The 26,785-nt window shown below is 37.2% G+C and overlaps 2 protein-coding genes across 7 annotated transcripts in view; one reads left to right on the top strand and one right to left on the bottom strand.

Annotated features, from left to right (window-relative positions):
- mctp1a (multiple C2 domains, transmembrane 1a) overlaps positions 1 to 26,785 on the top strand; it is a 119,337-nt gene that overhangs the window by 7,204 nt on the left and 85,348 nt on the right. The window contains exon 1 of one of the 6 annotated variants that reach the window (XM_024275328.2): positions 14,232 to 15,422. The exons of the other annotated variants lie outside the window; for them this stretch is intronic. The gene's annotated coding sequence lies outside the window, so the exon portion shown is untranslated. Of the gene's footprint in view, positions 1 to 14,231; positions 15,423 to 26,785 lie in introns of those variants that run through there. 6 annotated transcript variants of the gene reach the window in all.
- Positions 5,139 to 7,344, bottom strand: LOC112148314. The gene is made up of 2 exons (XM_024275331.2): positions 7,268 to 7,344; positions 5,139 to 6,132 (listed from the first exon to the last, which is right to left on the bottom strand). Exon 2 carries the CDS (start codon positions 6,082 to 6,084, stop codon positions 5,233 to 5,235), a length of 852 nt encoding a protein of 283 aa, XP_024131099.1. The 5' UTR covers positions 6,085 to 6,132; positions 7,268 to 7,344; the 3' UTR covers positions 5,139 to 5,232.

Below are 26,785 nucleotides of genomic sequence, written 5' to 3'. Positions count from 1 at the left end.
AAAATTAGGTTTAAAAGTGCTATTCTGAGTTTTTTTTTTTTAATTTAAATCGTAAATCAGGAGCAGACAAAAAAAAGTAATTGGCAAAAGCTTGTAAGTGGGACATTTGATCCATTCCATTCTGATGCACTTGCAGACAAATAGATTCATCTCCATTTTCATTGTTTGAGTTGACATCAAAACTGTCATAATTGTAATTATAAGACCATTGGGATTGGTTTTTTCAGACTGGGACTTTATGGCAGGTTCACACTGCATGCAGAAGCATTGTGAAGCGGGGCAGAACGGAGGCTGCTTACATTCGACGCCCTTATTAACCCGTGGTGTAGAGCACACCAGACGCGAATCCACATCAATCTTGGCAGGAAGTTACACAAGAAAATCTGGTCCGACTTTCAAAATATAACCAATTTTTCTCTATAAAATACCTTAATTGACAAATGTGATCACATTTTTGTATCTAAACAGACCGTAGAGATGAAAATAAACTCACAAATAATAAAAAAAACAAAAAAATACACATAGATCAATGTTGTGGGCTGACTATGGAGCGGGAGGTGTGGTTTTGGGTGTCTAAAAACACAATCAACAAGAGAGCAATTGGCAACAAGTCAAGATAGACTATGTCAAATTATTGGTAGAAGCTCTAAATGACCACAGCTGAGCAGAAGCGCCTGTCAACCATCGCGAAAAAGTATGCGTCTCGTGTGAACTGGAGGTAAAGCGTATTCCGCGCGCTCTCCGCCTCCAGTATGAAGCCGGCATTAACGTAATAGATATAGACTGTTGTAACACCTTTATATTTCTCTTTGAGTCACAAGTTTATTATCCTTAATGCTAGTTAGTTCTATGCTTAAGTTTCTGGTTCAAGCTTCCGTCTATTTAGGTCCACCACCACTATTCCTGACATTCACTGCCTTTGAGTGTAAAGTAGGTTTTTAGTTTGTGGAAGACTGTGAGTCATGGTGTCTTATTGAGCATCAGCTCACCTTCTTTTTGGTTCAGCTCCTCTGCTTAGATAAAGCTTTGGAGGACATGCTTGTGGGTCAGGTGTTCTAATTTAGAGTTGAGTAGTTTTTTTGCACTGATGGTGGAAATAGCAATGTTTTGATGTCATGTATAGTCTGTGTTTCCCAGCTGAGATTGTGACTCATCATAGCCTGGGTGACCGTCGGTTGCAGCAGCTCTCATTTTTTGACCTCCAAGCTTTCTAGGTAACCTGAGCTAATCAAGAGATTCAATATTGTGTTGAATACGTAAGGATGAACTTAATTCTCTGCTAAATGTTTTTGGGATATCATAATGCACGAGTAATAGTAGTGTATTTTAGCACTAATAGGAGCTTCTAGGCCAGAATAATTTGAGCCTGTAGTGTTGGTGTCAGTGGGGAGCTTCAGTGAACCAAATAAAATTAGATCTCCTTTTCCGTTCATTCCTCACTTCTCTCCTTGAGGGATATCTTCACCTGCATCTGTCTCCTTGTCTCCTTCTATTCTCTGATCCCGTCTGCCCTGATTCTGACATTTTCAGAGGACAAATCCCCCACATATCCCCTTTTCTGTAAGAACAGCCTGTGTTGTACAAGATGAGAAGTCTGCCCAGCTTCTGTGTGGTTCCCTCCAGCATTGTTCTCTACCAATTTCATCACATACTCTCTTGCTCCCAAGCTAATGCACACACGAGGTGCATGCATACACACACATCGGGACTCAGAATTTTAATACAAGTATGTCAGGAAGGGGGACTGCCTTTTTAAGTGGCTGCTTTACTCAGAGGGAGGGAAAAGTGACTTGTAATGATGGTATAACCCAAAATAAAGTCCTTTTATCTTTCTCACACGCGGTGATTCACTGTATTCACAAGGCGAAGTCGGCTTTCTTCCGTGGAATGAACGAGGAGGTAGAGACTGCTACAGATGGAGCCAAATAATTCACTTTCCAATGCAACCGCCCTCATAGATCAATCAGTGGTGGGCTGAGTAAGATAAAACTAGGGCTCAGTGTAGTAAAAGGGAAAATGTGTGCAGTTCTAAATTACAGCTGACATTCTGCTATGAGGTGCTTTATAGCATTTATTTATTATTTGGTAGGTTTCAAAGGAAAATTGAAGATGCTTAGCAGAGCTATTTTACAGTTTTCTAGGTTGACACCATAAAAAAAGTTGGTAACCTTAGTAACAGTTTGAGTGAGACCACAGATGCAAAAGGATAAAAGGATGGATAAATGCAGGCAGAGAAAAAACAACAATGTGACCCAGGTGGACTGTGGCCGAAAGCTGCAGGATGTTTTTCCCCTGCTCTTCATGCTAATCAAACATTTGCAACTCATTGCAGGTCCCACTTCCTTAGTGGTGAGTGGATATTGAAAATGTGCAAATGAGGATTTGTATTGTATTAGAGGCAGTGCAATTATTTACTGAGTCCCAGGATGGCGCTGAAGGTTCTCAAGATAGGTATGGTTCTTTGGAATAAGCTTTTTTGGTTATTATAAACTCTGTAATAATCTGGGTTCTCATAGTATTGAGGGGTGTAAAAATTCGATTAATATCATAATTTGTGGTTGAGGATACGATTCAGAGTCGATATTGATTCATTTTGAACAATCTGATTCACTGATCTAAAATCAATCCAGGACATCTTTAGTCAAAAATTCAACCAGTGTGACTCAAAAGATAAATACCTGGGTAATGAACACTGCATGTAAAGTGTAAATTAAACAAGTGTACACACAAGTAAAAGAAGAATTAATTGCAAATACATTCACATTTTAGTTTCATAAAGTTCAGCCCACTGTTGTTTTCCACATCAAAATAATACAAGGGGAACATTATTAAAACATTCTACCACATTTCCACACACTGGACTGTAGGGATGATTTGACCATTTTTGCTGCCATCAGTTGTGTGTTGTCCGCTGTGATGGTACTTGGTCGTTTTTACATTATAGTAAAAAAAAGCCTTCCATGTCTTAATCCAAATGCTATTTTCTAATATCAATTTTTCAGGAACTAGTGGTTTAGGACCCAAAACCAGGAGAGCAGGTTTGGTGACTAGGGGAACAACTCAAAACATGACCAAGAACATAACTGAAAAACTAAACTAAAGCACAGAATCTTTACAGTACCCCTCCCCAAAAGGGCTGATCCCAGATACCCAAAACACCAAGGAGGGGACCAGTACGAACAAAACAAAAACAAGTCCAGAAAAAAGTTAAGGCTCCTGCAGCCAGACGGATGTGAGGGTTTCAGAGAACCCCTCCTCAGAAACAGACATAAAGAGGAACAGCCCTTGGTAATGGTCAGTTCGATTAATGACTTGAATTAAGTCTATGAATGTTACAACTCTAATATATAAAGACCATTCATTGGTTTGTGATAGTTTCTTTAATAATCTTCAATCATTTGTTTGTTTTTTTTTCATAAAAAAAGACAGGCAAAATTGCAATGGAGCATCATTCAGGTTTAGACTGTTGATTGTGTTTACAGTCTCCTACCTGTTGGAGAGAATCTCATTAGGTTTTGTAACACTGCCATCCTGGTGTGATTCAGTCTGTCTGCAATCATTATTAGTGCTGTTTGAAACACTGGTGGGAAATCATGAACAGAAATGTCTGTTTTTTAAAGCATACTGGAGGTTAGAATCGGGTAGTGAAAGTGAGGGGAACAAGAGACTTCTGATCTGTCCTGTTTGAAAAAGAAGTTTGGGGTTTTGTTGCATGTAAATTGGAAAGGGGGTTCAATATTTTAGTGACACATTTTTTTTTTCTGCCTTTGTTGTTTTTATGACAAAACTTCCACATGATATAGGATATGAGTGAACACATCTCCTGTTATTTTAGAATACATTTGATTTTATTCTGACTTGAATGAATGCTGTTCAAATTGAAAGAATCTGCTTGTTTCAGTGGATGTGGAACCAAACGGTGAGACATCAGATGTTTGTGATATAATTACTGTTTATCAGAACTGACAGAGAAAAGTAGTAGTTTCCATTAGAATGAGCTTTTTTTTTTTCAGTGATCTTATTTGATGCATCTCAGAAGTAACTTAGTGCCACCTACTGGAGCATAGGTAATGTCAATTCCCACAGAGAATAAAAAGGTATTTAATTTTAAATTTTGCCAAATGACTAGTTAAATAACTGCACTTAATTTATCTGTTTACGAAAAATAAAAGTATTCATATGTATGCTTATATTTGCACATTCTGAAGTGGCATTTAATTTTCAATTCACTGTCACTTTGATTTTGCTGAAATGTGTTGCAAAAGCTAAAAATTATTAGGAAAGTGTTTTTTTTTGTTATAGCTTGCTTTAAATGTGAAGTGGGATGTCAATTGTATTGTCAATATACAACAGGGGGTCAAACTTTTTAGTTGATTAAAAAAAACTATTGATAACCTAGTATGTGTAAAAAGGAAAAAAATGAAAGTAACTGATTTTCTACATTTTACACGATGAATAGTCAAGTAAATGAGAATATTTATTAAATAAAATTTACTACATTTTTAAACACTCACAAAAGAAATAATTATCATTAATTTCTGGCAAGGGAGAAGTTTAGAACGGATTTTTTTTTTTGGTGTTTTCTAAATTTCTGATGAATCTCAGTTGCTTTGACAATAAAAGAGCTTAAAGATGAATGCAATTATTTCACAGCAAGAAGGCCCTAGCTTAATACCAAGTGGGACATTTCTGTGTTGAGTTTGCATGTTCTTCTCAGGCATGTGTGGGTTTTCTCCAGGTGCTCCAGCTTCCTCCAACAGTCCAAAAGCATGCTTTTTAGGTTGATTGGTGTCTCTAAATTGCCTCTATGTGACTGTGTGTGTGGCCCTGCAGCAAGCTGGCAATCTGTTCAGGGTTTACCCCTCCTGCATCCAGCAGTAGCTGTGTTGGTTCTATCGACCCTGAAAGAGATTCAGCAAGTTCTGAAAATGGATGCATGTATCTGCAATTGTCTTTTAAACTGTGAACATTTGTCATGGGGATTTTTTTGCCCCTCCTATATCTCACATGTAATTTTTGCTATTGATAAAAAGTTTTCTCATTTTTTTGTACAACTTTTCTGATGGAAGAAAGAAATGAGTTAAGTTTTTTTTTTTTTGTCAGTTCTATACTTTAAAAAAATCTCTCTAAGCAAACAGGAAGCAAAGACAAACTCTTTTTTAATTAAATTGTATTGAAAAAAGTTTTACATTTTCCAAAAGATCAAGAAAACATAATCTGTAAATTTGCATTTCAGTCCTCTTGTAGTTTCTGCCACTTATGAGATGTTTGGAAATCAAAAAAGTGGCTGAGCTTCCTTCTTATTTTCTTCATGCTCCTCTCCTGTCCAGCTGCTGAACGTTGCTTTCTTAATTCATTAGCAGCTGACGCCTTCCAGCTTTGAGTATCCCTTTCTTGAGTTATTTTTTCTTTCCTTAAGCTTCCTTTCTTTTCCTGCTGGTCCATCCATGTCGTCCACTGCCTCTCCATCAGAAAAGGATTGGTGTCTTCTACATCTTTGGCATCAACTCCTGCCCTCCAGCTTTTCTGAATACTGGCCATGAATATTCCGCTGGATGGGCTCCGCTTGCTCTTTTCCTCCTTTGATTTCTTCATTAGTGAGCTGGTTTCATTCTCCACAGAATCAAGGTATGAACAGCTGTTTTTGTGAATCTCACTTGCAGCCTGTTGAGAACAGTCCTGAACCCCACTGGGAGTATATGCGGCTTGTTCATCCCAGTTTTCACTGTCGCTGGAGTCACTACCACTGTAGGCGTCAAAGGAAAGCTTTAAGAAATAATCCGTTTGATGGCGTGATAATTTCTTGAGCATTTGGTCGGTCTCATACTCCGTTTCCGATGAGTCACTGCTCAGAGTCAGGTCATCATCTTCAGCATTGGCGCCCTCAATGCAGTCTTCTTTTCTTTTCAGACATATTGCTGCTAGCCTCTTCTCCATGAGCAGTATGTCGTTCTGGAGACTTTCTTTCACTTCTTTTAGCTGCTCTTTGAACTCAGCTGCCATGTCCTTTTTTAGCTCCTTGTGCATCAGAAGAATTGCAGCTCTCAGTTCGGAGATTTTCACCTCAACTTCTTTGTTCTCCATTGTTGTTGAGGATCAACAATGAGCCAGAACGTCCTGAATGATGTTTGTCTATGGGAAGACAGAACAAAGTCACATGAAAAGTCTTAACTTTTTTTTTTTCATATTATACTCTTATGTTTGCCTTATTTGCATGTTGGGGGTAAATATATGCCAACTCCAAAAGCCCAGAAAGCTGGTTATTTAATTTCAAAAGGAGCATAAGTCTACCTGCTTTTCACTATTAAGTGTTAAAACTACTTGGATGCACAGAAACATATTATCAAAATAGTCTGATTACAGTTAAAATATGTCATAATGGTTAAAAGTAAGCGTTTACTTTCAAAAAAGTTATCATAGTTAGTTTATGTAACATCGACAAACACATTGGACCACCAGAGAGTAATTATTTGTGAACAAGTGACTGAAGATAAGTAAAAAAAAAAAAAAAAGTTATTTTTTGTTCTAATTAACACTAAGATCACTAAGCACCATACTTTAATTAATTTAAGAAAACTAGCAATTGGATGTTAAATAACCATTTTTAGATTAAAAATACACCCATATAAACCTTAGATATATTATAGGAGTTATCATTTTACTGCTATGTGAGTACAGATGTACAAAGATAAGTAAACATGTACGGAAATGTTTTAGTTTTCGACTCTGTGTTACATCCTCACTACCAATTTTGCAGAAACTAAGTTTTTGCACTATTTACTTAGGATTTGTGATCCAACTGACCCCAAAATGCATTCATTAAACATGTGAAACTTTGTACTTTAAAAACTAAATACTAATAATACTAAAACAAAAAACTGTTTTTTTTGTGTAGATTTTTCTGTCCATATATTCTTAGACAAAAGTATTTTTCTTCCTCTTTAAATAAACAGCCTGGTGTGAAATTCAAATTCTGCTTTTTAAAGATACTTCCTTATCAAGTTTAGATTAACCGCTTGGTGAAGCAAACCCGGACTGTCATTTGTAAATAAGTGATGAGAACATTTTGAAAATGATGGTGGTGTCTTTCAATTTGAGATTTAGTACACATACTCACACACATTTGTAACGTGTTGAGCCCCAGTTATAGTATTATCGATATACATGACAAAAGTATTTCTACTTTTTATTTTTTTAATCAAATAGCCACTAAAAACCATAAACATAATTTGTGTTTATGAAGAAAATTTAGTTACAAAATACTTACTTGTTTTAGCAAGATGATTTCTGTTTTTGTTGCTGCATGAGTCAGATTTGATGTGTTTTTGTATACATTTAAATCTGTAAAAATATACAGCAACAACTGCAGGACTCTGTTGCCGTGCAACACATCATTGCATCATCATAAATCATAACACTGGAGTTGTTGTGCTCAAACTTTTGGCTGGTGCTGCAGACACAGAACTAGTTTATTAAAAAAAATCCACAATTGTGATTTGAAAGTCTAAACAGAGTGCCGTGATGAGTTTGGATTCTGTTTTGAATGTCTCTAGAAACTTGTGACCTTTTGGAGAAATCTTGACGGGATGCTCAAATCACACTTGTTTCCAATTCCCAGTCAGGGACCCACTTTCCACTCTGGTGTCTTCTAACAGGTGTCTGCCATTTGAAAGTCACCATTGTGACTGCAGGCCATGGTCTCTATAAAAAGGCATGTCACACCACAGCCTTGCTTTTCATTTCACTGAATTATTTTGCTGCCTGTCGCCTTCATTCACACTTTGTTCATATGGTTGCCACTCATTTGTCTGTCTGACTCATTCTGAATATTAAGCCAAAGAGTGTAACTCATTCTGCATCAGACGGAAGAACTAGTTCAATGCAGGGTAATGCTCCAAACTGCTGTCAATGATGATCTCTGAAACCGTGAACAAAGAAAGGGATTCGGTTACTGTTTATGTGAACATCTGACGCATGGCTGCGGTCCAGGGCATAGTGGGTAAAGACAAAAATACACCCGGCATGCAAGTTAACCACAAAATAGCTAGAGAGCGTTCTCCTTCAGTCCGTTGCTGTCTATTGATGTGTAAGCTGGGCGCGAAGGACACTGAAGTCTTTGTACTTAGCGGTGGTGAGTTTTACTTTGCAATGGTTGCACACTAATCCAAACTAAACTGCTGTTTATGCTTTGACTGCATAAAGTTTTTTTTATCTTTTAATTGGTTTAAATATTTTTTTAAAGTACCGTCAAGTTAAACACATTTTTATCTATGGAAAAATAACAAAATACAGCAGTTTGACATTTCTCTGAGAATTGTGTTTTGAAATGCAAAGGAAAAATTAACAGATCTGAAGATTTTTTTTTTATTGTAGTTTTGAACATTTCCTTAAAGCAGGGGTCTCGAACTCGCGGCCCGCGGGCCATTTTTTTAACCTCTGAATTTTTATCCTGAATTTTTTTAACCTCTGAATTTTTACTCTGAATTTTCTTAACCCTCTGATTTTTTTTTTTTTCTTTTAACCCCTGAATTTTTATTCTGAATTTTCTTAAGCTCAAAATATTTTTCTGAATTTTTTTTAACCTCTGAATTTTTATTTTTTTTCAACCCTTGCTTTTTAAACAGCAACATTTTATGCTCCCAAAAATATTTTCTATCTTAAAAAAATCAGTGTTTTAATTTCGAGACTTAAAATTTTGATGGGTCAGAAATTCAACATAGAAAAAAAATCAGAGTCTGATGGAACTAAAAGACTTCCAAACTGATTTGCCTGCTTTTTAATTCATTATTTAATATATTTATTTATTTTATTCATTATTTTGTGTTTAAAAACAAAGATATTTGAGAACCTTGGAATGTTTTATCAGCGCTTTTCTTGTGAAAATCCTGATGCGGCCCGGCCTCGCCCAGACTCCGCCTCCAGTGGCCCCCGGCTAAATTGAGTTTGAGACCCCTGCCTTAAAGTCTATGTTCAAAACTCTTGTGTTTATGTCGCTACGCAAGTTTCTATGATTGCTTTCAGGCTTTACGTACAAAACATGCATCCATTGAACCCACGCTAAACGTTAAACCAGGTCAAACTTTGACCATTCAGGGACCCAGATTTGGTGGTGATGCATAGATGGCGTCCTTTTTAATTCTGTGACATTAATCATTGCAGTTTGTGCCCGACTGGAATTATGACACAGTGACCGGACGATTTTTCTCCAAGAGTCGACGTTGCTCTGGCACATTTCGAAGTCGCGTGGTCGCAGTCCAGTGACTGGTGGCGAAAATCGGGTGACAACTGGGCGCCAACAGGGCGGATCGCTGGCCGGCAGCAAGTCTGACTGGATGATGTGTAAATGTCTCTGGACGGCATTTGTCCATATTTAGTGCCACTGGCCAACAGCCACCCGGTAGCCTGGGGGTAAATAAAAAGTGGGCTATTCTGCATGCTTGACTGCCGCCATCTACATTTATGACCATGCCAGTGATTTTTGAAAAAAATTGGGCTATGGCATTATATCTTGAAGATTCTGCTGATTCCTCCCCACCACATGGTGGCAGATATATTCATAACTGCAGCATTAATAGTAGAATATGAAGAAGAGGCCCCTCCCTGCTTGTCCAGAGTGAAAACCATGGGGTAAATGTGCATTCAAGAATGTGCGTTCTTGAACGCACGTCACGTGTCTATCAGTATATCACATCTGTAAATCTCAGCAGTTTCGCCAAAGAAACATTTACAGTGGTTTTGCACCAACATCGGTAAACCTATTTGTAGGACAGGTGGTTTTTCTAGTGTTGCATCATAACCCAAATTGCTGCAGGGCAGCTGCTCCGTGACTAAAGTTGGGTCGGTGGTTGTTCTGCAGCCTCAAAGCTTGAGTGTAAGGCATGCTTTCGTCAATCCTCAAGAGTGTCCTTTAAAAAGACCCCCACCTTTCATGACTGGACTGCCACCGCGCGACTTTGAGATGTGCCTGGGCGGCCACTGACTGATTTAGAGAAAAATCGTTTGGTCACCATCAAATTTGAGCTTTTTCTTAAAACATCCGTGGCCACCATGCGGTATGCAGCCACTGTAGGATTTTTGGACATTTACAACATTGGCTAAATATCGAGCAATATCAATAGAGTTTTTATTTTGGCAACACATAAAAAATAGTTCCTTTCACTGCCTACAATGAAATTATAATACACTTATTCATTCTTTTTTTTTAAATGCATGTTGAAGTTACATGAAGGAATTTAATTTTATTTAGACAGAAATTTGTGAGTTTTTTTTTTTTATCCACAACTCTGTGCCATTGGTATTTACTTCTAAACTAGTTTTTACCATACATGTCAAGAGACACAATGCATATGTAATGTGAAGAAAAGATGACAAGTTCAGTTTACCTGACAGACTCAACCTTTTTCCTCGTTTATCATGCATGTGACCAATTACTTTTTGCTGGTTGTTCTTTGGAATGCTGGGATTTTCTTGGGGATCTGTTCAAGGGGTTTGACAGAAGGAGAATGAGGTGGAGAGGGAGGGCGCAATCAATCAAGAAAGTCGGGGGGGTACAAAAAGCAAGTGATGAACAAAGCAAAGATTGAGCTGCGATAAGGGCAAAAGCTTGGGAGACACAAAGGCGAGACAAAAGTAAACAGAGTTTAGAAATCCATGTATGGATTTGGTGGAGGCAGATTCTCCCCGGAGGGGGTGTCGCGTCTGGCCCTGTCCCCTAGTATGTGTTGGCCTCCGTCTTTGGCTGCCACTGGGCTCAGTCAGCTTAAAGTCAAATAGGGTATGCCCTTTGCATATCCCCGCATCCCTTTCTTCTTGGTCTGCTGTCATTCTTCCATCCCTCTTTCCATCTCCTCTTTATCTCATTTGGACTTCTCTCTCCCTCAGTTTCTTGCTTTTGTCCTCATTTTAGCGACTTTACTGTATTCCATTATTGTACAATTTATTTTTTGAATCAGAATACAATCTGTTCAGTCATTTTATTTTGCCCCACAAGTTACTTTTGCTACATGTATTTACTGCACTCCATAAAATGTTGGTAGTTGGCTAAAAATTAGGCTTTAAAATTACAGAGTTCAACAGAATGTTTGCAGCTTCTCTTTTCTTTGAAGTGCAAAGGAAGCAGCAAGGTGTGAGTTTCTGCAAAGGACTAATGAGGAAATAAAGGTTTTAGTATTTAGCCACACAAAATAATTTATGTTTGGCAAAAAGCCCAGCATTGTGGTGAGATCTTTTGTTAGTTAAAAGCAGAAATAAAAGCACAATCTGTTTAAAACATATTGTGGTAAACTCTTGTTTGATAGCAGTTAACTGGTTAACTGGCCCTTCAACTGAAAAAGAGCTCAAACCCCAGAGTCTTCACATTTAACCAATTGCTGATTGGATTTTTTGGAAAATCTCACATAGCTGCTTTAGGGATTTGTGTCTAAAGCGGGTTCTATTTTTGTGTCTGATGCTCTCGTATTTTGCTGCGTCTACCCTTGTCTATCTGTCTGCCAGTCTGACAACCACCAGTACTGGAGCCTGTACCTGTTTACCGATAAGCCAGCAGCTTTGATAAGAGATTTTCTCACAGCATTGCTGTCACTTCTGCTATATGTAGAATTCATGCATTAACTATAGAATTACTATAATGATTTATTGTTATGCCTCATGTGTGTTCTGTGTGTATTTACACTGATGTTTTGGGAGTAATGAGCAGACAGATGGTGCACACTCTAGGGTTCAATGATGCCAACATGCAAACACAGAACATTCAAGTAACGATGCATTAGCCAAATATTGCACGTGTTTCTATAATGTGTTTCTTTAATGCACATGTGGGTTTCACAATATTGCATGTATGAAAATAAAAAAGAAATATTTTTTTAAGAGCATATAGTGTGGCTGTAAATAATTTATGAAAAATGAAGTAGGCTTGTACAAATGACTTTTTTTCCTTGAAAATAGTTATACTTCCATGAAATCTATCCTGTTTCGCTGTTATTGTTTAGTCTGTTGACAGAGAATTGCAGCTGAAGTAGTGACAGAACCTGCTGAGTGACACAAAGCTGAACACGTCTAAGACAGCAGCACACAGGAAAGGCAGAGATGTTGTGTCCTGGGGTCTGACTCGATTGTAATGGACCAACCAAAGACACACACTCACCCCCCACACACACATACACGGTGCCTAGACGGAGTTTTGTTGTGACTCTGCAGATCTGTCAGTGCAAGCAAGCTGTGTGCCAACTCCCTGCTGGTGTTCCCCCTGTCTGGCTTGGCAGTTAGCCTGTTTTGCTTTCTGCATGCAAACGCATGAGGAAATAGAGAAACATTGTTTTGTATTTTCAGTACAAAAAGAGGGAGCTGTGGAATACCTATTTATATTCACAGGTCATTCCTCCTTTAATGCAACATGACTTTATGTGCACATTTTTTATCTGCATAATCTTATTCTCCCCCTTCTGTTCTTCTTGGCACTGAAGTATTTTAGATGGCCTTCTACTTTACTCGTCTTTATTTTATGGCTTTTTATGCTTTGTCTCACTAAAACATTCATAATTTTTTTAATCGTAGCATAAACCTTCAGATAGTTTCTCTTTTCCATTGCTTAATTTTACTGTATAAACAAGAAGGGATTATATGACCTGTGGTCTTAAATTAAAAAGCAGTTTATGTCTATGTAGATCATGGAGCTAATCTTTTGCTTTTATATTCTACAACTTGCATCACAAGGAATGTACACACAGGTACATTTATCCTTGAGTGTTCCCTTTTAATTCTCTACAACTTTAAGTAAATACCTGCAGAGACAAATAATACATTCTTTATTTTTTGGTAATTATGTGTGTTCCCAACATGGATTGCATATTTAAAACGGCAACAACAGCCAAAATAATAGTGACTGAATTAATTATATTGAATGAAGTTGAATTTGAAGATACATGTGAAGCATAAAAGGTATTTTAAACTGCAAAACATTAAAAAAATATTTGAATATTTAACAATTCCTGACTGAATTAAGATATTTTAAGATGATTTGGTTGATAAGTTGAGATGTGTGTTCTTTTTTCATGCTTTAATGCAAACAAGCTGTTTTAGGTGAATTTCGGCCCCCATTGATACCAATGTTGAATCCAAGTTGCTTCCCAACTTTTCCAATAGTATCCTAAAATCTAGACTTTACTAACCTTTGATTATGTTATCAATATTTACAGGTCATCCACGTTAGCGCGTAGTTGCCAGCGCTCGGAAAATACATAAGAGCATTGGTTTTATAACTTTAAAAAGTCACCCAAAAGCAAACAGTAGGTTAATTACTTACATTTAAATGTAAACTTATGTGCTTCAGAGCACACCCAAGTGGAGAGATATATTTCTCCTCCACACCTCAAGTGGGACATGGATCACCCATACTGGCTGAGGGATGCCAAGCCCTAAGTCGCTACGACTCCCCCTTAAAAAAAACACTTTCGGACACGACTACAGATTCAATTGCCCCTAGAGTTGGAGCTCTAGGGTGTGGCTAGAGGAGTAAGGAATGTTGACTGGCCATTTTTTGAAAACCCACTCTGATCATCTTTGACCTGTTTTCATAGTGTTCCCAGTTGTCTTTTAATTATCATTCTAAGTTTTAGGCAAAATCAAAAAACCTTTGTCTTTTTTTCAGGCAAAGCAGCAGGAATTGGTCAGAAATTCGCTTATTAGGGACAATTGGCACGGATCAACCCTACCCTCACCTCCCATCCCCCATCTGTTAGCATGATTTCCCGCTTACATCTCCTCACACCCCCAACCTAACATTACTGGTACAACCAAATGGCAAGAAATATCGAAGCTATCCAGCCATACAGTTATAAGACAAAATGTAAGTTTGGACGAGAAATAATGAAGTCGTACATGGATCTTTATGTCTGCAAAAACAACAAAACAGAGTTTGTGGCTCACCCATCGTGTTTTCTACATCACAAGTACACTGTTTTTAAGTGGGATTTTTTTTTTCCGTCTTGTCCTGATTCACAATTATTTAATTAAATAAATAAAGAAATTACATTTTTAACTTAATTTTCTTTATGGATGTCCTCCATCATCAGAAAAAAAGCCTCAAGTTTGTTAAAACCACCAAAAACACATTTTTCATCAGAGTGGGTGTTTAATAGGCTTTCAGGTTAGAGGTGGAACCCATCATCTTCTCAATGCACAAAAATACACAATTAAAGATAAATTGGAAAATAGTTTGGCTTTCAGGTTAAAATGTTAAGTATATACAGGCAAAATTTTGGTGTTATGATTTAAGCGGAAAATTGCTGCAAATTAGCATATTTTCTCAGTGTTTTTCTCTAACCAGTCACCAGCTGTGGCAGCCAGGGGAGCTACAATCCTTATTGCTGGGACTGCTGTCATCCCACTCTGCAAAACACAGCTCCCAAAAAAAGGCAGCTCCTTGTTTGTTGCACATCATTCCTCTAAGACACTGAACTATTTTCAATACTGCAGTTCTAAAGAGCCGGGCCACCCAAAATATTTCAACAGTTGTGAGATCTCATACAGCCTGGAGTGTGTATTTCTGGAATCGTGAAAGGACAAGGAAAACTTAAACCAACAGTCTGCCCACAACTCCGTTTCTGAACTACTGCCGCTCTGCAGAATCTATGAAACGACAAGGTATTTTTTTTAACGTTTTGGCTAAAAACGGCAAAATCATAATCAAAAGACTACTGGGATCATCTTTATCATAGATCAAATGATAATTGGAGTAGGACTCAAAACGACGTGGAAGTAGAGGAAAATGTCACTCCAACACAATTTCAAGACAATATGTGGTATTTAAAGTCTGTGTGAAAGGTTATTTGAGAGAAGCTGTTCAGATTTTTTGGCAGGATTGTTGATTTCATTCCATCTTCGACTTGGCCACACCACTGTGTCATCCTGCATTACAATGATTCCCAGCTACCCTTGTCTGCCAGAGCTGCTTCATTATTTTGCACAAAAAAAGCACAAGACAGTTTTCGTGACCCTGTTTTTGCTTTGTATTCGTGTTTGTTATTTTGTAAAATTTTACCTTTTGTCCAAATTAAACAGGAGTGACTATGAAACCAGACTGTCTGCAAAGACAGAAAGAGCAGCTGTCACAGATTTCCTGGTTTTTGCTGTTGTTTATTCTACTGTTTTTTTTGTTTGTTTGAAAGCGAGAGAGTGAGAGAGATAGGGAGTGAGTGGAAAAGAGAGGGCAGCCTTTCAAAGAGCGTCTGAGATGTGCAGCAGCCTCACAGCTGGTTGGCCTTTCCTGTGAGCTTGATCAAGGTGAGGAGCGAGACAGTTTCCTTTTTTTTTTTTTGCTCGTGGGTGCCTCATTTGTGCAAGTGAGCCAGCGGCAGGAGCAGAGTGGAGCGTGCTCAGTGTCTGCATGTTACTGCTGCCTCTCAGCTGGGGGAAGAATCCTTACTGTAGGTATCCACACACAGGTACACTGTGCTGCTTTTTACTGTTTGCATTCTATTTTTAAAGAAAAAGCTGCTGTTTTATTTTATTAGTGCATGGTGATGATCTGAGCATGAATGGTATTGATTGGTGCCTTATTTTATTTTGAAAGAGGTTGTGAGACAGACGAGGGGGTTTTACGTGTGACAGAATCAGCCAAATGTTTCCATCCGTTCAAGCACGCTCTTACATTTGCATTAAGATTTTCATGTGGAATTTCCATAAACTCAAGCTTAGATGGCTGTTTATGCTCCGCGTTGAAATGAAAACTCAATCCTAAAACTAAGAGCAGGTGCTCGTGTCTGTGGTTAAGACTGGCAGGGCGGAGGTGCAGTGGGTGTGTTGTGTCCAGTTCGCAACAATGTGGAACCTGAGCTGACTGCTTGTGTGACACAACTCCTCTCTGACTAAAAAGAACGCATTAAATGAAGGTGTGAGTAGTAGATGTAGTACTAGAGATGTTGTCTCATGTTTGTACTTCTATTTGCTAGTAATGACAGATTGGTTATGTGCCTCTCCTGTGATTCAGTCTTGCTTAAAGTCTTGGTGCTGATTCTGAACGTGTTCAGAATGCCAGAAAAAGCAGAACTGGTATAGACAGGGGGAAGGACAGGAAAAGAGACAGAGAAAGATGGGATGAACAGAAATGAATGTAGATGACTGAAACAGAAGTATCATGTGTGTGTCCCCTGAAAAAGCGGTTGTCAAACACATTCTTCATATTCATTTGTGAGGTGCAACTTCCTTCCTTTTCTATTTCTATAGAAATGTGACAATCTGTGTGTGACCTCATCAATAGTCCTATCTATAGATGGATAGTGCACACACAATTTACATATATCCAAGAGATGTTTTAGTCATCAAGAGTAGAATCAATATATCCAGGTATTTAGTTTTAAGGTTTTACTTGCATGTACTTTTAAATCCTCCCTGTTACATTGGTGGCTTAGATATGACAGTGATGAGATTTGGACTCTGAGCTCAGTCAGAGTTTTTGTTGGATCGTAATCACCGATCTTGGGTAGATCAGCATGACATTGAAAAGTGGATTAGGGGTGATTCAGCAGCAGGGATACACAAAGTACCGGTGCGCTGTGATGAATTGAGTGCTGAGTTAAAGGATGACATATTCCATTTACCTTTTGACATTTTAATGAAAAAAATAAGAACACATATACAAACTGCTAAAAAGAGATTTCTTAGAGGATTTGCACGATTAACCCTTATGACAGGGACTTGTCTGGCAAATGCTCAGAACTGAGTAAACATTTCTTCTAAGTTAAGTACTGAGATGACTGGTACATCAGCTCCTCATGTGAATGCACTGTGATATCTGGTTTAGGAATACATTTGTTGATGTATGGACAGCTCTTTTTGAATATATGGGAAAAGGTGTAGCAAGGTTACAGTAAAGTTGTATTTTGGGTGTTTTTAACATGTTCTTGTAGTATTTGCTTGTGATAATGGACATATATAAAGAAAACTACGTTTAAAAATGAGTATTTCTTTATTCAAATCAATGAGCAGATGAAAAAATGCGGTTGGAAAAAGCGATGTAGAAGCTACAATTCTGCTTCCTGCTCCACTTGCAGACATGAGACGTTTGGAATAGCTCCGATATCGCTCGCCATTTTTGATGCACCGCTGATGTCAGGTTGTGGTTATGAGGGGCTTGAAGCGAGTGGGAGAGCATGGGAGACACAGGGATGATGGGGAATGAGTGCAGGCTTACTCCCTCCAACTCAGAGGTGCATTTCTGACGTCTATGTCCAAGAAAAGAGGTTTTTTTTTTTCAATTTTGGCTGAAAACGCTAATTAAAAGATAAGTGGGAACACTTTTACAACAGATCAAAATACAAACAGAGTGGGACTTGATCTATCAGTTGCATTTTATCTTTAGGAATATTCATCCACTCGTTCTTTAGGCAATTTGGTAATTCTTTGTGCCTAAAAATGTGGCTATCTAGTATTCAGTCAGTTGAATTATAGATGTTGCCATGTTCCTCTCCACTGTGATGGACTTTACCCAGGATGGATCCCACCTCTCGCCCAGTGAGAGCTGGGATGGGCTGCAGCTGAACCTCAGTGAGCCGCAACAGGAAAAGGTGGGTTTGAATTATGAGCAAACAAATGAAAGCTTCCACTCTATGTAAATAGAGCTGAAAGGATGGAAACATGCTTGCTTGTTTTTGTGAAGAGCAGCATCTGTTTAGGAAGTGTATAGTGCATGTTTGTGCAATATCAGGAAAAATTGTCCTCAGCCTCGTCTGGCCTACTTTACATGTCATGCATAACCTATCCAGCACAATTCTCTGTCAGTTTCTAGTTTCCTTGCTCTGCACACATTCATCGTTTTCAGTAAGTAGTAGTATATATGACTCCATTCCAACAGTCAAAGACATTTTTAGCTGTTGTGTAAGTGGGAAATAGTGTTGACTTTGCAGCGATCGGTGTGATGATATCGATCGCTTATGTCAGGAAAACCTGGATGTTTAGTCTTAATGGCAAGAGTTATTTAATATTCATACATCCCTGTGTCCCGGATGCTTTCTGTGTTTATTTTGTTCCAGACATTATATGATAAGCACTGTTGTGTTTTCAGAGAGCAGAGACAGCCTTCTACAGCAGAACTGTCACTATAATTTTAATAATTATCATTTTTGAGCACCAAAAATAAAAAATAATCTTTGTTTATCCAGGCTTTTATTCTTCAAGGGAACAATAAATCCCAAAGTAACCTAGACTTCTAAATCTAAGTTGGGTATCAACAGCTTAAAAATAGAAATGGATCACATTATTTGATCTCACGCTGTTACCCAGAGAAAACGTGGAGAAAAGTGTTTCTTTCCAGCTATTCCTCTGATTGTGATCAGCAAGTTTTATAACATTTCTCAATGTTATCTTAACCTTTTTCAGTCTACATTAGTACTTCGTTTTATATCAAGGAATTTACTTTTTAACACAACTTTCTTCTAAACTCTTCCTTTTTTATAGAATTTATCTCACAATTTGACCAGAATTTGGGAATATTTGAAAACAGACACATGCTGTGTTTATGCACCAGTGGACTGCTGCTAAGCAGCATCTGCTGCAGAAAGATGTTGCTCTTACTGTAGATCTATCTGCATTTCTGCAGCACGACTCAGAAGATGAAGGGAGGTTGGGAGACCTAGAATGGGAGAACCACCTTGAACCTCTGGCTAGTATGCTCTTTTTAGAGTGACTTAGTGATGCATCCTCTACACCAGTGCCAACCATTATTATATTTTTAGCAAAAACACGATAAATATCTATTAAATTACAGCTCATAATTAATATAGACAACTTTTGCTCATTTATCCATTACTTTATTTGTGTTTAACACATCATTGTGATCACATTCTCTCAAAATCTGTAATGTTCTCACTTTTCCAGTACTTTCTATTTAAACTGGCAGGATAAGAAAATAACTGTCCTCAATAGAAAATGAGGCCAGGAAGTGTCGTAACACAAAGCAGACCTGGTGATTAAGCTGCTTTATGATCATATCCATTAAAATACAGACAAACGGGTGATATAAAAATGAAAGCAGGCATAAAAGGTTAAACTGTGGAGATTTCACACCAACAGGACTCGTAAAATAATTGACAGATTGGCTTTGTTTAGTTATTTTTTACACTTTTTCAAAATAACCAGATAAGTATGCCTCTTTTCAAGCAATATTGTTTTTTTTTTGGTTTTGCAGAATGAAATATATCAAAGCCAAATCAATTCATGAAATAAAATGTGCGTTTAGTTGTCCAGTTTTGCTGCTCATTCAGAAAATATGTGGAAGCTATTTCACTCATTTTTTTTGTTAGAATTTTCAAAATAAAGTCACTAGAATGAAAAAGAAAATGTTATCATTAATTAACCTTAGAATATACAATTACAACTTATTTGGTGTAGTTTTAACTTAAATACTGTTTCTACAACTTACCTCAATAAATAAATGCATTTATTTTCATATTAATGCAGGAAGCTTCTTTGATTCCATGTTAAAGTGAAGCAATGGTCTGTGGTTTTGATTTATTTGGGCAATTATATGACCCTGCAGCCTCATAAACAATGTCAGATGTAAAATTTATTGCATTTTTCTCAGAGATTTAAGAAAAGAAAAGGGAATGATGCATGAAAAATCTTTCATAACAGATTATTATCTAACAGCACATCCTTTTAGTAATGGCAGACTGCATACATAGTGTATTGTAGGGTTTGGAAAGTAGCGAGAGTTCAAAAGGCACATCAGTGCCCTTTCTGAACCGTTCCTTTCCACTGTGAAGCTGCAGAGCCAGCAGTCGTAGGCCTGGATCTGGTCTTGACTTGAAGTGCTGTGTTGTGTTCAGAGCTGTTTGAGGCTGTGAGCTGTGTCAGCGGGATTTTAGACGGACACTGTCTCGTTTGTGGGTGACAGGCTCACTTGGCAGCAGGGTAACCAGCTTGGATTGTCAGCAGCACCTGATGCTCCGTCTGTGTGTTGCTCCAAATCCAGCCATGACATGAAAAGTGAGGGAAAGCCCTTTAATGTTGCACTGGTTTGTCAATCGATTACCTTTTTTCCCTTTTCTATATTTGATGAGAAGCTGGACTCTCCTATATCCTAATTGGCCTCTTTCTTTTGCTCGTTTTTCTGTGTTCTTTGCCTTTTCAAGAGCCGCTTCTGCAGTTCATCAATCGTAGTTTTGGCGTAAGCAGTTTTCCTCATCTTGCTGTCTTGGATCCATTCCGCCTTTACTCACCCTGTGATGCCCTCCTCCCCTTCTCTGATTTCAACTCCTCTACTCCTGCCTCTCTCTGTGTCTGTGGAAAATCGTTCCTCTTCATTATTTATGGAGAATGGCTTTGTTGTGTAGCTGTCAGGTGCAGCAGACGACAGTTGCTTCCCAAGCATTAATTCTTGCTTAATGCGATGCGCAGAAGCTCTCTGAGGTTCCCCCGTCCAAGGATTGTGCTGACGCTCGTTTTTGACATGGGCTTTGTTGTCACGTATGTGAACACGATTCTCCTCCGTCATACATCATGGTTTACCTCTCAGAGAAATGCATCGTCAGGGTAGTCAATCTAATGCACTTAGCAATTGGTGTCGTCATTATTAGCTGAGGTTTAAGCAACAACGATGAAAAAGTTGCACAATATATGAATAGTTATATTATACATTTTATCATGTATAAAGATAATTTTGTGGACATTAAAAAAATTGTAAAAGTAAACATGGCTAGATACATAAATACATGTTTTTGTCAGTATTATTATTATTGCTGTATGTTGATGAAGATAAACTTCATTATTGATGATGATTGTGAATCATAACAATAATTTTTATATCATCCTGAGAATCATATTATAACTTTTTTAAAGTAGTCTTCAGTAAGCTAAGCTTCTGCCTGCTCCTTTTAAGACATTTTTTTTCTATTGCTATTACTATCTATAAGTTTGCATTATATGGATTGTATTCTAATTATTAATAGGACTGGGTTGATAAAATTAAATAATCTAGCTAAGCTTAATAGATCAATAATCAATCAATAAAAGTAGAGATCGATCTAACGCATAATGCTAAAGTCATCTAGCTTGATGCTAACATATAATGGGATTTCCTATAGGACGGCTAATGCTAACGTTCGGTCAACCACATTGCTGACCAAATTAACCTCTTTATATACTCATAGTTATAAATTTTCCAAAAATGTAAAGGAAATATTTTTTAAAAATAATAATTTGTGGTCTAAAACACGTTTTTTTGCTCATACTGTCTTCTTCGTCTGGAACAAGGTGTAATACTATAGCGTGATCGCCACCTAGTGGTCATACAGAAACACCCTCCGCGAGAGGCAGATCAGTTGTTGGAGCTTCTCCGTTTGAGAATCCATGTAACACTGTTTGGTATTAACAATCTCATTATAATTTCACTAATATATTTACAGTATGTGAACTGTATCAGATTAATATGAATATTTTCAAAACCTTATATATAAGTATAATATTAATTAATTTCTAAACAAATGTGTAAACCATGTTAACTCAAAATTGAATTGAATCTGATTGAATTTAGCCCTAATTATTAACATGTTTGATAGAAATCCATCCATCCATTTTCTTGACCGCTTCTTCCCTGTCGGGGTCGCGGGGGCGCCGGAGCCTATCCCGGCTACTGAAGGGCGAAGGCGGGGTACACCCTGGACAGGTCGCCAGTCTGTCGCAGGGCCTCAATCACACACACATCCACTCTCACATTCACACCTAGGGACAATTTAGAGTCACCAATGAACCTATGAAGCATGTTTTTGGACGGTGGGAGGAAGCCGGAGTCCCCGGTGAAAACCCACGCATGCACGGGGAGAACATGCAAACTCCACACAGAAAGGTCCCAGCCGGGATTCGAACCGGGGCCTTCTCGCTGTGAGGCGAGAGCGCTAACCACTTGCGCCACCGTGCAGCCCTGTTTGATAGAAATGTAATTTAAAAAAAATGTATGAAATATGTCACATCATCTTTGTGTGAGAGGTTCTGCTGGGATACCTGGATCTTGCCATTGGTGGTCTCGGTATTGACCAGTGTAAAGGCTATTACACAGAACTCCACTGAAGCACAGCTTGACACAGCTGGCAGGAAAAATAGAACAATGAGTTACTTTATTGAGTATAGAGAGGTCGAGGCTCTCAGAGTAAAAAGAAGAGGGCTGAAGGGGTGATATTAACTCTCTGAGGTTTCCTGCCTGTGAATCACAGCATAACCTTGGTTTGGGTATAAAACTCTCTAAAAATGTTGTTTTTTACTCTGTGTTTTTCTCAAATGCATTTGGGTTTCTCCACAAGTGCTTTGATTACACATAAATAAGAATGAAGGTCAAAGAGGATCAGGAATTAAATTCTGTTGATAATATATAGAATAAAAATTAAGGGGAATTTTATAAAATAAGCTTAATGCTTATTTTTTTGTGATTTTGTGAGACTATTTTCACAACATTGAAAATAAAAAAGTCCTCAATACATGGAATCTTATTGTGCTCTGACAGGATATCACTGCATTTGTAACTTTATAGGGATCAATAATGATATAATTAATAATATAATCAGGCTTTAACTTGTTAAGAGTTATGATTAAGATAAAAGCATAACAATCTAATATTCAATCAGAAATAGCTTTATGAACTGGTGTAAGTATTGGTATGTCTTTATTTGCTGGAATGAAAAAGGATGTACAAAGTACAACACTCAGAATCTGCAAAGAGATCCGAAACTTCACATTTCATTCAACTGTGGCGTAGGTGAGTCCGTTCCTGTTATGGCTGGACACCTGTGGCACGCTCATTTTGCTTGCAAATTGCTGTTCCTGTGGGGTCTGACTGAATGACTAAACAAGGAAGTGAGACATTCGCGTTTTGATACTCATCAGTAATGACTGTGAAAAACTTTTAGGTACTTCCGATTGACGGAATTAAGGGTTGTTACAGTAAAGTGTGCGAAGACAGTATATGAGGAAGTAAAAAGAAACAGAAACTACAGAAACTGTAGAAATGATTTGTAGAGACTTTAGTACCGACATTTTGAAGAAAGCAATATTTTTTTCTGCAAAAACCATGAATTCACTGTACAAGGTTTTTTATTGTTTAAATAAGGCATGACAAAAAAAAATAATTTTAGTGGTTTAGGCTGATCAATAAATGTGATGAGGCCTCATAATCATCATGGATATTTAGTCCTTATTTTGTAATTGTTTTAATTTATATTTTGACAATTTACAACACTGAGAAGTAAATGAGGAAAAGCATAGAGTGAACTAAAAGGAGTTTTATTTTTTTGTTAATTATTGGAAGCTCTTGTTTTTCAATTGCTTGCAGTTGCTTCTGAGCTGTACACTCGAGTGGATCATCGAAATGAAGCAAGAGTTCCTCACACAAATCAGACCGCACTCCCATCTCTGACCACCAGATCATTTTTGATGATCATATTCAACTTACAAACGTCCAGTGAGTTTGTTATATTAAGAATTTCCTATAGTGATGATGATCTGTAAAGATCCAGACAAAACCTAGAAGATTTATAGTTATTAGATTCAGCAAATGTATGAAGTTAAACTGCTTTTAGGGAATTCAAAAGTTTTAATTACATAAAAAACAAAACTAAAGCCTGCTCATTCACAGAAAATTTATTTAAAAATTGTGCTTTTTGAGATGATTTAAATATAAAAAAAAATGCTACTTAATTTTTTGATTAAAAATGTTCATGAAAAAACTGTAGAGTGCAACTTAGAGAAGAATTGCTCTGCAGACCTGTGTGTTGGCATGACAAGGTACCATGATTTAGATTTAATTGACAAGAAAACATTTGAGATATGAAACCGCCAAAGATCACATGTCGTAGATTTGTGGTGGAGGTGAGTCTGTTGTGGCTGTACACCTGTGGCTCATTCATTTCGTTTGCAAATTGCCATCCCTGTGGGGTCTGGCTGAATGACTAAATGAGGAAGTGAGACATTTATGTTTTGAAATTCATGAGTAATGACCGTTTGAACCATGGTGTTCCCAAACAAATGACAGAATTCAAAACTGCTGGTAACACATCCTCCTTCAGCACAAGAGCATGATTCATGGCTTATTGAGGCTGGTTAAATGAAAAGATGAACATCATTACAGTTTATTGTGAGTGTATTATATATAAAAATGAAAAAAAAAACAGGTAAATGTTGTAAAAATAAATTGTAAAGTTTAGAAGTTAAAGTAAGGCAAGTGTAACCTAAAACTGAAAAATTCTGCACACATTAGAATTACAGAAAACACCTTTTCATAGCAATTTAAAGTTGTTTATATGCAACTGAAGTTGATCAAGCCTTAAACTAATTTGGTGTAATATTTTGCTACATTTTAGCATGCTTTAGCTTAACAGCTGTCCTCAGCCAAAATAAGTGTTATTTCAAAAATGGCTATCAAAAATAAACTAAGCAAAAAAGAACTAGATCATTGTGACAATTTAAGAAATAGGTCATCCTTAAAATTCAAAGGAAGAAAGAAGACAATTTCTGAGAGTTAATACCTGCAGGATGAGATTCACAAGGGACAACAGCTTCGAACTGAGCTTCATTTTTGTCGTTTTGACACAATCTCAGTGTAAGATAAACCCATAAGAACCCGTGGTAACATCATTGCAACATAAAAGTATCATAAATGTCTTCTGTGGTTCACTTATTGTGTGGTACATTTCACATAATTCTATTTTTAAGGACAAATTGGTCTGGGTTCTTATTTAAGAAGCTTGCCACGCAAGAAACATCTTTACTGACCTAATAAAAACAGTAAGGGGATTGATTTTGTTCATCACGCAATCTTTGTATAGAGTCAAAAAGTTTTGAAAGGCTCATCTGTCAAACATGGAATAGGAAGTGTGAACCTTATCAAGCTTGTTTGGTAATAACTGGACACAAGAGTGACAAAAATTAAGATTTAAGTACCAAATATTTATTGAAATTTCTGATCCTTTCATTTCAGAATCGATTGGATAAAAATATGCCCCTAATGTGCCTATACTAAACAATAATTGCCTTTGTAGAAGGATCTGAAAATCATCTAAATATAGCGATATTTTGTGTTTTAGAGTTTTGTTCTTGTGGTACTAAAATAATTTCATTATTTATATTGCCTCAACTGTGCATGAATATGTACAGTAAGTGCTCTTGGTCTTACAGAAGCTGGAAAGATGCTACAGTATATAACTACATCTCTCATTTACTGTTGTGTATATAATGGAGCTCCTGTGCATCAGATTACAGTCAGATGCTTGATTTGTAGTGATATCTGCAGGATTATGCAAGATTACCTTTAGGTTGGTAAACAGTTCCACAAGGAACACCCTTGAGATGATGGATGCTGCATTCATCTCCAACCAAGTGCTGGATTCATGTTAGTGATGTATAAAGAGTTATTGGCTCCTGTCACGGATGAATGCTCGCTGATGAAAACGAGAGAATAATCCTCTGAAAGTCAATCTCCTGAACAACAGTTGCAGCGAAGCAGCAAAAACTACAACAAAGAGAGATATTTTAGTGTAAAGGCTGCAAACTGGTATGGATTCCTAGAAAGTAAGCAAACTAAACAGTTGAGGACAAAATATAAAAAACTTTTTCTTCTTTACAGTGTAACTATCGATGCCAAAATTCTGAATTGATTCAATTTTATTCATCAGAAAAAGACAAATATGTTATTTACATATATATTCAGGAGTTTTTTTATTTAAAATATGTGATCTGGTCGTAAAACCTCTTTTACAAAACATGATATGAAATCTAAACAAATGTGAAACTTTCATTAATTTTTCCATTTAAAAATGAACTGAATGCAGTTTTTTTTTGCCTAAAAAGGAAAATAAATTGATAAATGAATTTGATACATCAATACTGGTTTATTGAATAAATATTAATTTAGCATTATTTAAACTCTAGAATATGAACTTGAAGAAGCACTTTATTAAAGCCTAATAACTATTACTACCTGCTAGTACTTCTTGACTACTCAGTGATAATTTCCCAACTGGATTATTTTTTCCCAATTTTATTGAACCATGTTAAAGCAGCTGTGACTGCTTGGAGAATTGTTGCCAAAAAGTAGCAGATGTTTTATGTCGTCAACACAACATCCTAAAGAATATGCACAGAACATTTTTACAAGTTTTATTTTTGCTACATATACAATATACTAATCTAATTTGGAATAAAGATATTATCTAGAACATGTTTGTCCGGAGTCAGTATCTTTGCAGCATCCTTATGAAACATGAATTTTTAATCAAAATATGACATTTGTCATGCAGTTTCATGGTTTGATTCAGTCTGTAAGTAACTGTAGTCTTATCCATCATGTAATGGCTCTGAAAGTGTCATTTTATGTCTCAACAGCAGAATAATTACAATGATCCCACTGCAGAGTGTTAAAGTGTGCACTTTGTGGACTTCTGATCCAATTTCAAGAGAGCAACACTGCAAAGAAACCTCATCATGTCGTCGAGTGGCTGTTAACTTTTAACTCTGCGCTGTGCTGTGGAATGCTGCCTTACATAATATCTGCTGCACATTCTGTGGAGGGCAGACGCTCAGTAATGGCACAGAAGTATTTGGTCAGGATGAGTGAATGCTTTGCATTACAGTTTTGAAGTTTTCAGATAAAAAAAAAAGTTTCATTGTTGAACTGTATAGCTGTCTGTAGAAAATAAAGCAATTTCAGTCATTCAAGCAGAAATGTTTCCTTAAACCATCTTGCAGAAAAATGAGATGGAAGACAGCAGGAGTGAGATGATGTTTTCTATTTATATATTTGGAAAAA

The sequence above is a fragment of the Oryzias melastigma genome, linkage group LG9 (genome assembly GCF_002922805.2).
Source record: "Oryzias melastigma strain HK-1 linkage group LG9, ASM292280v2, whole genome shotgun sequence".
Classification (NCBI taxonomy): Eukaryota; Metazoa; Chordata; class Actinopteri; order Beloniformes; family Adrianichthyidae; genus Oryzias; species Oryzias melastigma.
The sequence above is the reverse complement of the archived record's forward strand: the minus strand, read 5'-3'. Positions and strand labels throughout refer to the sequence as shown.

What these genes read in the sequence shown, in the direction of transcription:
- LOC112148314 (XM_024275331.2), bottom strand. Translation starts at nt 6,084, where the DNA reads ATGGAGAACAAAGAAGTTGAGGTGAAAATCTCCGAACTGAGAGCTGCA.